This window comes from Manacus vitellinus, unplaced genomic scaffold (genome assembly GCF_001715985.3).
Source record: "Manacus vitellinus isolate BGI_N305 unplaced genomic scaffold, ASM171598v3 scaffold_77_pilon, whole genome shotgun sequence".
Taxonomy (NCBI): domain Eukaryota; kingdom Metazoa; phylum Chordata; class Aves; order Passeriformes; family Pipridae; genus Manacus; species Manacus vitellinus.
The window spans coordinates 50646-66373 of record NW_021940802.1 but is presented as its reverse complement, the minus strand read 5'-3'; the positions used below and the strand labels follow the sequence as shown (position 1 = coordinate 66373).

Here is a 15728-nt window from a genome sequence, read left to right as displayed (position 1 = left end):
ATTTCAGCAAAAAGCATGTACATTAAGAAGAAGAGTCTGATTTCAAAGTTTTCTTACATTAATCAAAATAACTTATAACTATGTTCAAAGTTAAGAACTACTCTTCTACTTTTAGCATATTCCAATTATGGTTTGATTTGTGATGGCAGTGAAATGAGCTTTTCAAGTAGAATCCATTGTTCTGTTCTTCCCACCAGATAATTTGCTGCTAGGTGCTGCCTGCAACTTATCATCAATCAACAAAAATGTCAACAGAGTGGCAGGAATAAGGATGTTCTTCAGAATCAGCACTTCTCCATTCCTGGTTTGTCTCAGAAGGCCATGACTGGATATTTGAATTGCTACACAAGAACAACACAAGTGTTGCTTGATTTGGGGCTTCCATTCCTCAAAAACTGTCCCAAATCCTCAAGGACATAACACTCAAAGAGCAACTCCCTTTCTTCCTCCAAGCAGCTCTTAGAAACAAACCAAGCCTGTTATTCAACAGCAAGCAAAGGTTATTTTTGCTGCAGATAAAAGATAAAACACTTCATCTGGCAGTGTTAAAGCCAGAAGAGCTTTTATCACAGTTATTTCACTACAGATGCTGTGTGCATCAGATATGACTTAAAATCTTCAAGTCATTTCAGATAATTAGGTATTTTAAATGTGTCTTCACTTGTAATATAAGTTTAATACAACTCCCCTGCTAACAGATTACTGAAGATTCTTTTTTTCAATTTGACATTGTTCAGTGATTTTTTCTCCCCCCCTGGGTTTTGCAATAGCAGCTGTACATACAGCTCAAACCAGAGAGGATGCTAATAAAAACATGCTTCATTTCCAGATTAAATCTGTCTAGCCTGTGTTCCTCACACCCAAAACCTACATTTGCTCACTGATACTGAAGGCCCATGGAGACTTCCACATCCAGGATTCCCAGTCTGACAGGGAAGATTCCTGACAGGCCTCTGTGCTGAACCACTTCCCTGATATTCCAGAGCTAATCTGGAACTTCCAGTTGGCAAAATCAAACATTTCCAAGAAGTCTCCAAAGGTACTATGAACAAATCAACTGCTATTCCTGACCAGGGAAATTCTGTTCAGGAATGACAGAGCAGAAAAGCCTATTTATGTGTTACACTCACTGTCCCCTCCAGTGGTAAATGCTAACTTCCATTTTAATAAAAATACAGATGTTTCCACTCTATAAGCAACTGGGCTCCACCAGACTCCAAAGAAAGAAATCATTTTACAAGGTTAAAAACAAGTAACTATAACAACTATAATTTAGCCATTTTATCCAAAACATGGAAAGTTTTAATGCAAACATCTGAAAACATTCTGTGATAAACTTATTTGGATACAATACAAAGTGTACCAAAAAATCCCTTCCCACCACTCAGCTGCTTAGAAAAAAAAAATAATCAGATTTTTTAGACTTTTTATAGCCATCTCCAAAAGGTAGCACATGGAACACTAAAGAACGAGACACACAAGCTACAAAAACGCACCTGTAAAATCATAATAATAATAGAAAAATAATAATAGAAAAAAATAGAAAAAATAATAGAAAAAATTCTCAGTGCTACATTTAAATTCATCAGATTTATGGCAAAAAAAAAATTAATTTACTTGATTACTGAACCAAAATTGGAGCTCTCCTAAATCAATAATCTCAACTCATGTTACTTTTAGTCTTGTTAAAAAATTTGGCAGGTGAAGGGAGGGGTAAAAATGAGACAAACCTGACAAAGTTCTCTGTCAGAACCCTCAGTCTCAAAGCCATGTGTGCCTCTGTCCTTACCTCCAGCAGAAGGGGTAGCTGTGCTTAAAACTACTGCTGTGGATCAGTCGGCCCTTCTCCTTCAGTACTTTAATGATGTTCTTATCTGCATCCTGAAAAGAGAACAGAGGATTTTCCTTGGAACACAAATTTCGTTCTTTCAGTGAGCTCCTACAGGATTTGTCTCCAACACCCAAATTAATGAAAAAAACACTGTAAGTAATCCAGCATTCACACACAGACACACACAAAAAAATCTAAAGCACTTCTATACAATTTATACATTTACTAGAGAGGCACCATAAAACACTAAATTTCCAAAGTTATTTGTTCTCCAAATACTGGTATATAGGCCTTTTTTTACCCTTAACTCTGTTTCCATATACACACAACTATGTACAAAAATCAAATTTTCTGTAGCACCAATACAAGCCAGCACTCACATTATTTAATATCTTAAATCTTATTTATTGACTCTTTTGATTTTTGTGGAAGTCACATAGTGCTTCTTACATAATACTTAAACTTCCCTACACCACATTCCTCTAATGTGACTGAATTTCAGAGGTTGATAATGTATATTTATTTATAATAAATACCTCACTAACTAACCAGGGTTTACATGTTAAGCTGGAAGTGAAAGGTTTATATTAATAGTTTAAGATCATCTACTGAACAAACAATATGACATTAAGGGGGGGAAATACACACAGATTTATGATACAGCAATATCCATAAGGTAAAAATTCAGCATCATAGGAATATTTTCCAAGAGCCTCATGTTCAGATCTCTCCCAGCAAGAAACCAAACGTGGAGCCTCCAGTGTTCCACTTGCCTTAATATATAGCAGGAAGCACCGAGAGCTGATTAAGTTCAAATGCAACACAAAATATTTTAAGTCTTTTTCAAGTAAATTGTGTTTACAGGAACATGCTTTTGCTATCAAACTGTAACAGCAGGGCTGAAACCAAATTATTTTCTTAGGACATGGAATTTAAGAGGCACTCCCTGCTAGGGATTTGTAGTTGCAGCAATCTGGAGTTCACGTGGGTTGCTTTTACGTGGATTCTCTGGCAGATATTGGCAAGTAAATTCACATTGCAACACATCCCACAAGAGGGGAAAATGACTGGATTTCTCTCTTCTAACAGGTCATGTAACATTAACTGGCTTGTAGAAACTGAGTGATGACACCTGTGAATTCAGAGTCATCCAGAGGTGAGGGAGGCACATGTGCCTACAGACTGTGTGCATGACATTTCCAAAAGGAAGAAGGCAAGTGTGAGGCTCTTTCTGCAGTGGATGCAAACAGGAGATACACCTTTCCCCTCTCACCACAGATATTACTTACACTCCAAATTCTTTATTTCTCAGCTACTGTAATAAACAAATCCAACCTTGCTGCAAACGTTAAAACACATTTTAATTTATCCACATACCAGGCACACACTGCAGACAAACCTACTCAGAGAAAGACAAGAACATTTCTACTATACATAAAATTTATCTTGAATAAAGTGGCAATTTACTTTCTCCAAGACCACTGACCTTCACATACTGCCCAGCAAAGTCAGCCACTTCTGCTGTGAAGCAGCCAGATGCATCAACAGGGCACACGGGCACAGAATCTTTCTGAATGATATTAAAATCCATGCAGACTCTGTAATCATCCTACAAGAGACGAGCAGCAAGTTGTAGGAACACAAAGCACTGGTTAAAATATCCCTTCCCAAAACAAGAATTTAAATATTGAATAGAAAACGTGATGACTGGGCAAGAACAGCAAAACACTCAGCCTTCACTAATCCCAAATGTGCAAGGAGAAGACTCTGCAGGATTGTGGTTTTATTCATCAGAAAAACTATGATTTCTTCAGACTATAGGGTCTCTCACCTAGTAGAGGGGATATGTGCATGGGTTTTTAGGTACATAAATGCATATATACACACACATGTATTTTATGTGTGTAAATACACACATACATGCAGTGAACAGCTTCAGGTTCCCACTGCATAGCAAAGAACCTGCCAACCCCTACATCATCCTCTGTCCCAGCCAGAGCCCTGCTCAGCTCACCAGCCTACACAGCATTTTTCAGAAGGCAGGTTGTTTTAATCAATCTAATTCTGGCACTTCACGTAAGAAATCCCATTTTCTGAACGTCTTAAAGATCCAAAGCCTTTAAATCTGTGTTTCTCCAACTTTGTTGGCCCATAGGCAAAGCTACTGACCAAGAACCACACATGGACATCGTTGGTTTTTTTCCTGGCCAGTCTCCATTTAAATTTTTAATTTCCTGTACAAGTAAGAAGTAAAAAAAAAAAAAAAATAGGGAAAGAAAAAAAAAAAAAGAGGGTCACTCCAGACTTTCCTGAACATCATTAAACAATAATGGTATCATAGAAAAGATTAAAACAAAATTAGCAGTGGGACAGAAAGGTTCAGATTTTAACTTAAAGTCTGAAGTCACAGTAAATCCACATCTTAACCAATTATCACCCAGATGACCCAATTTCTCACCCTAAGGCAAGAGAACATTATTGGGAGTGGGAGGGGAAGGGAGTAGGGAACAGCTGCAGACCAACACACTCCTCAAATCACTTCATTTTCCTCAAATGAGAAGGCCCTGCCTAAGCTGCATCCAGGCTTTCTGGAGTCTCAGAAGTTCCTCTATCATTTTTCTGACAAAATAAAGGAAACCACAGACTCCAGGGCCAAAACCTGAAGGTCTGTGCAGTGTCAAACAGAAGCTGCAGTGACCCCATCTGCCAAAACCAGCAGCAGCTGCACTGCTCCCTCCTCTGTGCTGAGAGCTCATTTACCTGGCACTAAACACAGCAGCTCTTTCCCAGGAGTTGCCCTCTAAAGCAACCTGTGCACCTTGGTCAAGGAAAGCACACCAGCAGCAAGTGTGTAAATAAGGATTCAACAGGCCAGTGCTCCACAGCTCCCTGAACTGCCCAGATCAAACCAGCACAGGTGAGGAGCCAGCTTTGAGTGCCAGGGCAGGGCTTCCAGATCCCTTCAGTGGCCCTCACCCTGTACCTCCCACCCTACCCACCAGCTCTCTCAAGCCAGATCTGCCAGATGCTGCTCTTACAGATGAAACTCAGACACAGAGACAGGGAAGTTGGTCCATTGATGCACCAAGGCATTACACCCAGAAACAACCAAGCCCTTCAGCTGCAGCACCCCCTTACACCAGAGCACAGCCTCTCCCCCCTCTCCAGCAGCTTTATTCAGCCATCCCAATTATTCAGCCTCCACTTGATCACCCAGCCCCTTCAGCCTCAGCTGTCACTGCTGAGGTACTGCAAGCAGGGCTGCAAATACAGGCCAGATGACAGAGCACACGTCATTGTTAGAGACTCTGAGCAAGCAGCCAGCACAGACCACAAAGCCTGGCACGCTCACAACCCTGCCCAGACACCAAAACAAACCTGCCACCTCACAGGACCCCAGCCAAGAGGTGCCTCAGTTCCATTTGCATCACTGGTGCACCCAATGATAGAGAAAGGGCTTTGTTATTCTGGCTTTCTACAGTTAGTTCCTTTCTTTTGAAGAGCTTGAATGGAAAAGTTCTTCAGATTGACCTGCCACTTGATTTGATGAAGATCTGCTTCAGTAACCACAACACAGACAAAAATCCACAAGTGATGAACTCAAATAAAAGCTAAAACAAATATCAATTCTTTCCAGGACAGAAGTCATAGTGTTCACTTTTGTACCCCTGCCATGATTAAATCTCTCAAAAGATTACATACAGAAGTTGTAATACACAAAATGAATGAAGTGGAAGTTATTAAACAGCTCACTGATGAGAAATCAAAATCTTTTCCATCTGAAATTTTAACAAAACAACAAAAATGTGAAGTCAAAAGGTTCACCTTCAGCACCTCAACAAAAAACAGGCACACTTTTGCAGTGCACTAAAAGTGCATCAGTAGCAGATCTATGAAAATTGTGTGACTCAGTCTGAACACACACCAGAAGTATTGCAAATTAAAAATCTGTGTGTGAATTAAAATGGTACTGAAGCTTTTTTAGCTGACTGCAGGTACATCCACACATGATGAAATGCCCGAGCAGCTGAATTTTAGTGTCATGTTAATCTGGAGGTACAATGAGTTTACCGAGTTTTTAATACAGGTTTGTCTTGTTCTGTGAGCTTTAATTGTGATGCCTTTTGAACTGAAATAACAGAGTGTTCTGATATTGTGTGGCAGCTTGTATTTGGCAAATGCATCACACAAGGCAATGGAACTACATATCCTGGAACTAAATGAAGGTGAATTTTTACTTTTTGTTTTGTTGGAGAAGGATACATTTCTAAGCTATCAGCAATACAGAACATGAGTCAGTAAGTAGGATTAAAGGAAAAAAAAAAAAACAACTTACTTTCCATCTCCATTTATCAAAGAGACTTATTTATAGTGATGATGGAAAGGAATACAGACAAGCTATGAGGTTTCCTGTGAAGGACTGTGCTCTATTTCTTCTCCTCTGACCCTTTCCTCCTGCTCCACTTACCCCTTTTCCATTCACCTTCAGCACAACAGCACAGGAAGGTGCAGAGAAGCCAATTAATCAGGAAGACAGTCCTGTGTGCCATCATGAACTATGTCCCTTTCATCTGAGCTTGTCTAAAGGCCAACATAAAATGCCAACTCTGTAACACTCTATTCTACACAGAGCCTACTGTACACTGAATTACTGCACCCAGACCTGGACCCTCTGTGAGCCTTTCATGTTATTTTAATGAAAAGGTTTTAAAAGTAATTGCTAACTTTCAAAGAGAGAGAGAGGGAAGGAGAGAGAGGAAGAGAGAGAGAGAGAAAAGGGTTTTTTTTCCCTCTGTTTAAAAATCTCAGTGGGCTTATAACATAACCAAATAAAAGAGTGCAGATAATCCTTGCTCTGACTGGACAGTCACCCTTTGCAACAACTTCACTGTATTGTGCAAACACACAAACCACCAGCAGAGCAGCCAAGGGAAAGGTTCTTCCAGAGCTCTTGCTCTACTGGCAGCTTCTTCCCTTCCTTCACCTCCTACAGCAAGAGCTCCTGACTCAAAACCATGTCTGCTCCCTCACCCTCTGGCAAATCCAAGGTTTAGCTGTAGGGCAGAGTCTGAGGATCAGCAGTGGGATAGGCTTTACACTCCCTAAGACACTTCCCCAGTTACCATTAATTTCTTTATAACTGCTAACATAGCCCAGTCTAATTTCCTTTATTCACAGCTATATTAAGCTGGCACATCTTTTCATATCAGTGTTCATCTTGACAAGGGAAACACCACCACAATGGATGTACCCTTCAGAAAAATGCAGGGGAAAAAGGATGGAAAAGGATGGGCTATTTCACACGAATACAAAGAGGTCTGTTCCTAATGCCAACAGCTTCTGGAAATTATGAGAGAGCTCATGGTCCAAGCATTGGTAATTGCTAGGCACTGGCAGCTCTACTGCAAGTTTTTTGAGGGCATCTTTGGATAATGGCTGAAGACAGGACATGATACAAAAAGGACAATAAGCCTAAAGTAGTGCATTTAATTCATGTGTCTAAAAACTGGAATGATTAAATCCATGAAAAATTATTCCTCTCAACCTTGAAAAGAACAGACTGAGGGAAAGGACAATAAAGGCAGGAAAAAAAAGAATGGAGTGCAACAAAATCCTTTCACGCCAAGGGATGAAGTCTCAGGACAAAAGCAGTGAAAGCATTTTCTCATTCTCTAAAAGCCCAGTGAGTAATGACATTGAAACACTGAAGAGGGGCAGTGTGCTGAGCAGAACTGCTGTTACCATCCTAAATTATCACTTAGCAAAGCCAGTTTGGACCATCAGTGCCACAGCTCGGTCCTTCTCCAAGCTCTAACTTTAGACTTTGAGAAAAGCTGAGATCAGTGACACTCAGAAGATACAAGGGTGAGCTCACACCCCACAACAATAACCAAAATCCAGGGACACAAAAGCCTCCCCAGAAGAGCTCCTTAGAATACAGTGCTACATGGCATTCTTACATTTGTAAGGAGCAAATGGGAAGACTGTTTAACATCAATCACCCTGACAGACAGTCCCCAGGAGCTGGAAAGCCAAGGTATGTGTGTGGAACAAAATTAACATTGCAGTTCATACTCACAGCACCAAAATAGGGAGCCTGATGTACAACACCTGTGCCTTCCTCCTCCTTCACATAACCATCCACCACCACAGAAAAGGCACCTTGATCTTTGCACTGTAACACAAAAAGATGGTTTTCATATATATATATATATATACACACACACACACAGCAAAACAGAATTCTTAAGAACCCCAAAGAGCCACAAGCCACACATAGAACCAAAGAGCTGCACTGAAAATAAGTGACACAGTAAAATGTGCCATTCCTGACATTTAACGATTTCCTATAGCCCAGACACCCAGGCTGTGTCCTCCATTTGAACAGTGTCAAATGTGATCAAATCCAACACCTCTCTAGAAGGCCTTAAAGTCAATTACTCTTCAAGCCACAGATCTTCACACACTTCTGTGCTTAACAGACTGTGAACAATACACTCCTGAACGTGAGGATACAACCAGGAAAGGTGCAGGATGCTCCTTGCATTTTTTATGCCCACTATACCTCTTAACTTTAAAAAAAAAAAAGAAGTTTGCTCTTATAGTCTACAGTCTTATAGTTTGCTCTTACACATTTTCCTTATTTCCCTCACAGAATAAGAGGGTGGTAAATACCAAATAAAAATAAAAGAATACCCAGAAAAAATTGCCAAGAAGAGATTTGACAATTTTCAGTGTGCTCAGGACATAGCTAATCAAAAATAAAGAGCTATTTTCTATTCCTTAATCCAAAAATAGTAAAAAAACATTACTGCAGTCACAGCTGAACCAAATATGCTACAAAACATTAGATTTGGCTTGTTCTGAGGAGAAATATTTTGAGCTAAGACCTCTGTTCTAAATAAAAAATAAAAAATGGTAAGATGCCCATCTGCTCCTTACAAGTCCAGCAGGACTCACAAAATGTGTCCACTCCAAACCTTTCCATCCACAGTGCAATTTTTCAGATTCAGCTGTGTTTGACTTTTCACTGGAAGTATCAGACCCTGCTCCCTACAGAGGTTTTCTCACCCTGACTCCTGCACATGCTTCAGGACAGATGGTGTGACAAGTGAGCAAATCCCTCACATGAGTTACCAGCTGCTTGGCCAGCAGTGCTGTAAAGCCACTTCTTCTCCTGGAAAAACTGAATCCATTTTTAATCTGATTGTTTAAAAAAAAAATATAAAAATTCTCTACCCCCTCTCCTGTTGCTACATATTCTACTATCTGTAGCACCATTAACCACACCAGACTTAATGCAGTGTTTAAATGCTCCATATAAATCTGATCTATCAGTAGGTTTTCCAGCAAAGGCTTTTAACTCTTCAATGAAACCATGACATGTCTATGACTTATTCACAGCCAAAGTCATTTTCTTGTGAGGACAAAACTTGTGGACTCAATAGGCTGACAAGAGCAGCTCAACAGATGAGAAGCTGAGAGAATACTGCCTATTCATTAATTTGTATTGAAAGTTTCTCTGCAATCTGAAATCAAACTTCTATTTATCACTGAATTCTTACTCTGTGTGTATTTAAAACTTAAAGGAAAAAAATACAGAAAAAAGCATTCTGTTTTTCAGCCTTTAACTAGGATTTAAAGTACTTCAGTAAAACCTGGAGTTTGTTATTAGGACACAGGATTTCTTTATATAAACAAGGAATACTGAGAATGGGTTTTATTTTTATCTTTGCATCCTGTAACAAACACCAAACTTGTTCATCTTACCTGAATAAAATATTCAAAGAGTGGTTTATATTTCTTGCCTTTAAGAGCAATACCAGGAAACCTGAGGGAAAAGATTTACAAGAAAACAAATTAACAACTCGAAAATTGCTTTTTTCCTATTTACTTTTTCCCCATCCCTGAGAGAATTTGATTTCATGAAGTGAAGAAAAAGTATTCCCTCAATATTTGCTTCCCTTTTCTATGCCACTTTGGCAATTTGGACTTGGACAAAAAAAAAACCAGTATCTGTCAATGCATCTCTGCTAATAATCATCAGGTACACTTCTATCTGATGCAGCTTCAATCAAGCAATCAATGTAAATTAATAGATGAATTAAGCATTAATGACAATTTTTTTCTGGTAAAGCTGGGCAAGAAGTCCCTGGATAAAACACAGTATTCATAAGAATGAAGCTCTTCAGCCCAGCATGTCCACCAGAACTGAATAAGCCCTGACCCAAAGCAGCTGAGGTGATGTGCACAGAAGGCTGTGAAACAGGGTACTGCAGTCTTTAAAGCTCAGATGCCTCATCCCTTAGGCTAAAACTGGGCATCCAAACTCTCCATGGGCATCTCAGAGAATGATCCAACACAGACAGGGACAACTGAGGGACCATCTGAGCCAGACAAGAACTGTAAGACACAGACAGAGCCTGTAGATGTGGCTCCCTTCAGGCTCCTGACAACAGCTGGCAAAGACAGTGATTAGGCTGGGATTCACAGCTCAGAACTCTCCTGAAAGTACTTACATTGTCCAATTTTGGGAAAAAAGAATCTACCTAAAACATAACTTAATCTAACAGATGGGATAACTGTCACAGCTGTGGTCCTTCCCTATACTCTTGATCTATAACTTCCCAAACAATGGTCAAACCATAAAACACTTGACTACTTCAAAGCAGGGAACTCTTCAAAGCTGTTTCAAGGCACAGAAAGCACCTCCAGCAGTCTCTAATGCCAAGTTAAAGAGCATGACTCCTCAGCTCAGCACACACAATATCCTCTAGGAAGAGGGGAGACTTCTATTTTAAGCCACAGCTCTGCAGATGGTTTATATATTTTATATTACAAACAGCCTTAGGAATGTTTGAGGTGCTTAATCAGGATCAGATGAGGGAAAAGCATCCCAGTGCTAAGCCACACAGATATGGGAATGCTCAGATGCAGAATGGGAAGCACTAGAACTGGCTTAAAAAAAAAAAAAAAGGGCAGTTTAATTCTTATTTAACAGAAAGTCAGTGAAAGGTAAAGGTTGTGGATCACAGTCCTGATTTTCATTTTGTTTATTGAAGTCCTGGACTTCAAGCTGAATTTTTATACAGCGCTGCCTTCTTGTGACCTAAGTTAACTGGGGTAATACACCCAGACCAATCCAGTTGTGCAAAGCAGCTGAAAGTATCCTGATCAAGGTGGAAGCCACCTCATCAGTGAAACAGGGAAATAAATTCCCACCCTAAAGCCTGGGAGGAAAAGGGGGAGCAAAGTCAGGCCTGAGGGAGGGTGAGAAGTCTGAGAGCACTCAGGAAGTTCAGATTATTTCTAACACAACATTTTCTATCAGATCATTCCCTGACCTCAGCCTGGCACTTGGTGCAGTTGCATGAATTTCTCCCTCAAGGGCCCAACTGCCTGAGAATTTAGAAATGAGTTAAAGAAAGCAAAAAGTTCAAAGCAGAAATGGGAAAGTTCATTTCCATGAATTTATATACTCAGATCTTTCAAAGATCCATTCAACTACCAGCTACCTCTTAATTGTCTCACAATTCACATCTGAGAGAACTAATTTATTACATAACAAAGAGGGGGAGAAAAAAAAATCAGCTTAAGAAGACTGTAGCACTAATATAGAAAGAAGAAAAATATTCTGCTCTGCAAGGAGAATAAAAATTGCCAGGAGCCTTTTGGACAGGCAGAGGTAAAAAAAAGACATGTTTAAAAAATAATCAAAGACTGAAGAGAGTGTGTTAGAAACACAGCTAACCAGAGACACAAGCAACAACATCTGAAATGTGTATGACTGCCTCAGAGAGCAGGTTCTTCACAGTTCTGACAAAAATACCACACCAAAAAAGGCCAAAATTATTCAGTGCTTTCCTGGATACAGAATGACTGCAACCAGATCGAAGGTAAATTGGTTGTATTCCATTAAAAGAATGATTTGGAATAAAAAGACAACAGATCAACAAATTTAATACAACCAGCTTGCCCTTTTTTGTTTTTGTTTGTTTGTTTGTTTTGGCTTGGTTTTTTGTTTAAGTCCAAAGGAAATGCATTAAAAAGCATTTAAGAAAAAAGACTGGGTTTGGTAGAAGGCTCAGTCTTTAAACACCCTAAAGAGGCTTCAAAAGCCTGGAAAAGAATACAATCCCTCTATTTCATGATGGAATTGCAGTACTGATGGACCTAAAAACCAGGCAGACTAACAACCACCTTCAACTTTAGGTGATTAAAAAGTGAAGTGCTAAAAAACACACAATATGAACTTGTGAAGAATAAGCCACAACAAACCGAATTTTCTTAGGCAGACTAACCACCCTAGATAGTAGGCAAGCAGGTAAGATTTAAATCTGAATGTTTGTAAGAGTTTTGACATTTTGACATCTCATTCTGACACACACAAACACCTGAACTGGTGGATACATCACCACCTCAAAAGAAAAAGTTGATAATTCAGTGTCAGACCAAAAGAAAACTTCCAGTGGTATCCTGGTAGGATTATCATAACACTGACATTATTCAATGGTTTTACTGATGACTCAGAAGGGAGAAAAAAAAAAACTATGGAGATGGGAAGTTCAGCCAATCCTGAAGAATGAGAGCACTGAAAATCATCTTTATAAACTGAGTACAGCTTAAATTGTTACAGAGTAAGTGAGAGATCAAGAGCATTCAGTTGGGGTGAGAGAAATCAATGCAGAATTATAAAATAATAATTATTCAACTATCATAATATAAGCCATCAGAGTAGGAAACATCTTAAACATTCCAGCTCTTTATTTCCCTAATTCAATGACCACATGCAATTGTTTAGCTGAAGGAAGACATAACCTCCTTTTTTAAATGTAAAGCTTTTAATTGCTTCTTAAAAAAAAAAAGATAAAGGTAAAAGTAGCTAATGCCAGTGAAGAAATAGTGTTATTCTCAAAATTTTCTAGTCTACAATTCTTTCTTATTGTGGTTTTGTGTTGTGTGGGGTTTTGTTGGGGTTTGTTTGTTTGCCTACTGCATAGGCCTGAATAAAGAGAGCAAATAAATACATGTTGTATTTTACCTCTTTAACAGGGTGATGTTTTATGCAAAAGGTTTAAGAGAAGCCAATATATATATTTTATCAAAGAGAGCTAAGGAAACTTTTATCCTATTTGTAGCTTCACACACAAAACTATTTGTGCCAGTAAATTTCAATCTCTTATAGATTTTTGCAAGAAACACACATGCAAGGAAATCCATCTCCTTGAAATGTTTAACTTTTGATCTAGGAAAACACTGCAAGTTAGCAAGTGTAATAGTTTATGGACTTGCCTGTCAAGTATCTCATATTCACTGTCAGATTTGTACAGTGCTATCAGCCTGGATTCCATCAGAACATAAATCTTCCCTGTGGCATTATCTAGAATGTAAAACAAAACAGAGTTACACAGATCTTGATTTAATCCCCTCATTTGCACCAGTATGAAACCTTTCAATATATGCAAGATGGTGTCAGTGTAGCTATAAAACTGCCCACAATAATCCTGCTGATCAACCATGACTTTCCAGATACTCCTTCCCCATTCAGTGACTTTGAGGAGCACTTTCCAAAAGTCAGGTTTAAACAGAAGCCACAGGATGAAAGCCAGTCCACTGATTTTCAGTGTGTTTTGCTGTTCCAGAGACAGAAATACCCCATCTTGTCTACTATCATTGAGCCAAACAAAAGAGCAATTGAAAAGTTCCAATATTTGTAACTGAAACAGAGGGAAACAACTGCAAGATGGACAATTACTACATAAAATCAATATTATTAAGTGGACATTGGGTGTAACAATTGCATTCCATGCTGCCTTTCTGAGATCTGCTCTTCCAGTTAATTACAGGATTGGATTTCTTCACAGAGGAAGTAAATGACAAAAAAAAAATATCTAAATTTTGTGAAAGAAACTCATTTTCTACTAAAAAAAAAAACCCTGATTTTTTTAACTTCAGTGACAAATTTTATTCAGACTGCTGCCCTGCCAACTTAATCAGGGTCACTGTCCCACAGCAGTGGCCACAGACATCTAAACCCAAGAACTCAGCATCTCAGGCAGGTGCTGCTGCTATTTCTGAAACTACTCAGCAATTCTTTGTAAGATGACCAAAGTTATGTTAAAACCTTTGAAAACTGACATATATTTAGTTCTCTTAGAAGAAAGAAAATCCAAACACATGGTGTTCACTGTAAAGGCCTGCACAACTTCATGTTTAATATCACCTTAGGCACACACTAGATATACATGGTTATGTTGGAACTGGAAATTCCTACCTAGTATTTTATTTAAATTAAAAAAAAAGGGAGGTATGTTTGTAGATGATGGTATCATTAAAGACAAGTGCATTTCAAGGATAAAATCCATTCCTTTTCAAAGTGAAAAGGAAGACACATCATAACATACTCCACTGCCAACTGGAAAAAAATGGAACTGCAACTGCTGGAAAACTCCTTGAAGCAGTAACAAGAAAAGCAACAGCCTATATTGTTTAGGCACCTTAAATGGTCCTTGCACACAAATCCTGAAGTGCTGGTGCTCTCCTGAAGGAGATCCCCTCCCTGTCCAACCTGTTCAGCCAGGCACAACCAACTGGGCCACGAGTGAACCAAGGCACTCACTCAAATGTACTCGTATATTGGAAAGCACAGAAAACACCTTGCCTTACATTTCTGCTAAGAACAGACAATCCAGTCAGGCTGAGACCAGGATGTGCCATCTTGGGTCTGCTATGGGTAAAGAGTACAGAGATGTTCAGTTACTGCAACTCAGCTGCCACAGAGCAGCAAGTTGTTTGTGAGTCTGAGCCCCAAGAAAGGAAGAGAGAAAAAAAGCTTTGGACATCCAGTCACACTTCCCTGTCTCTCTTATTCTTTATTCCACCTATCAATATTTTTTAGGGAACAGTCCTCACAATGCCTGTAAAATAACAAGGGCACAGCAGTCAGAAATCAGCCACATATGAAATAAATCTCATCCTTCAAACTAACACTGATTCAGCCCCAAAGTGCTACCAATTTAGCATAAACCAGTCCACAATACAAAACATAAGTACATATTGGCAGGCACTGAAGGAAGAAGTGTTTATTCTATGTCACCTTGAGCTAACACTTGCCTCTCACTTTTACATACTGCAGTTCTGGATTAACACAAAGGGCCAAATTGCTGGGCAAGGTCCAGGGAGTAGTGGTCCAAGCAACCAGAGAAACACTGGCATCTTCTTCCAGTGGGAAGCTCACAGTCACTGAAGGGTCTTGAACATCCTGAAAAACAAGATAAAGCCAAAGGGTAAAAGGGAGAGGGAGGCAAAAAAGGCTGACTGCCTGTATTAGTGAGAAAATGCAAATCTAAGACATATTAACTACTACAGCCATCCACCCACACCCATCCTGCAACTGGCCTCATTCAGCACTGTAGTGGGAGAGGGTGAAGTGGCAGCATCAGAAAGCCAGAAGAGAGCAGCAGTCAGAGCTCCTCTGTTACACCAGTGCAGACTGTCAGTCCAACAAGGCTACAGGGTTAAAAACTCAAGACTAGCAGCGAGATTTTGGGAATTCGCTGCCAAAACACCCAAGAGAACTGAGTGCCAGTTCCCTCAGGTACCTCTTATAATCCCTTTTAAAAAATTTAGAATCAATCTCAAGTGTCAAGAAAATCAGCAGTTTCTTGGATACTGCTACACAAAGCCTTTCCCACATTTTCCTCTACAGTCAGTGATTAGGAAGAACAGACATCACAAAAAATGATTCATTGTTGTTAACAAGGGGAGAAAAAAGTCTGAGGTACTTAAAAACAAGAGTATATCAATATTTAGGAGTAAAAGAAATCTCAGGGAAGGAGACCTTTGTCAGCTACTCTATAAAACTTCACCTTCAAATGAGTCAAAACAATGCCCTGAA

At 39.4% G+C, this 15728-nt stretch overlaps 1 protein-coding gene across 2 annotated transcripts in view; it reads right to left on the bottom strand.

The window, feature by feature from the left end:
- IARS1 (isoleucyl-tRNA synthetase 1) overlaps positions 1-15728 on the bottom strand; it is a 95690-nt gene that overhangs the window by 59086 nt on the left and 20876 nt on the right. For both annotated transcript variants that reach the window (XM_029964654.1, XM_018084881.2), the window contains exons 8-13: positions 14945-15092; positions 13124-13211; positions 9602-9662; positions 7911-8006; positions 3318-3440; positions 1790-1881 (exon numbers count right to left, since the gene is read on the bottom strand). In XM_029964654.1, the coding sequence (XP_029820514.1) occupies positions 1790-1881; positions 3318-3440; positions 7911-8006; positions 9602-9662; positions 13124-13211; positions 14945-15092 (608 nt within the window). The remainder of the gene's footprint in view (positions 1-1789; positions 1882-3317; positions 3441-7910; positions 8007-9601; positions 9663-13123; positions 13212-14944; positions 15093-15728) is intronic.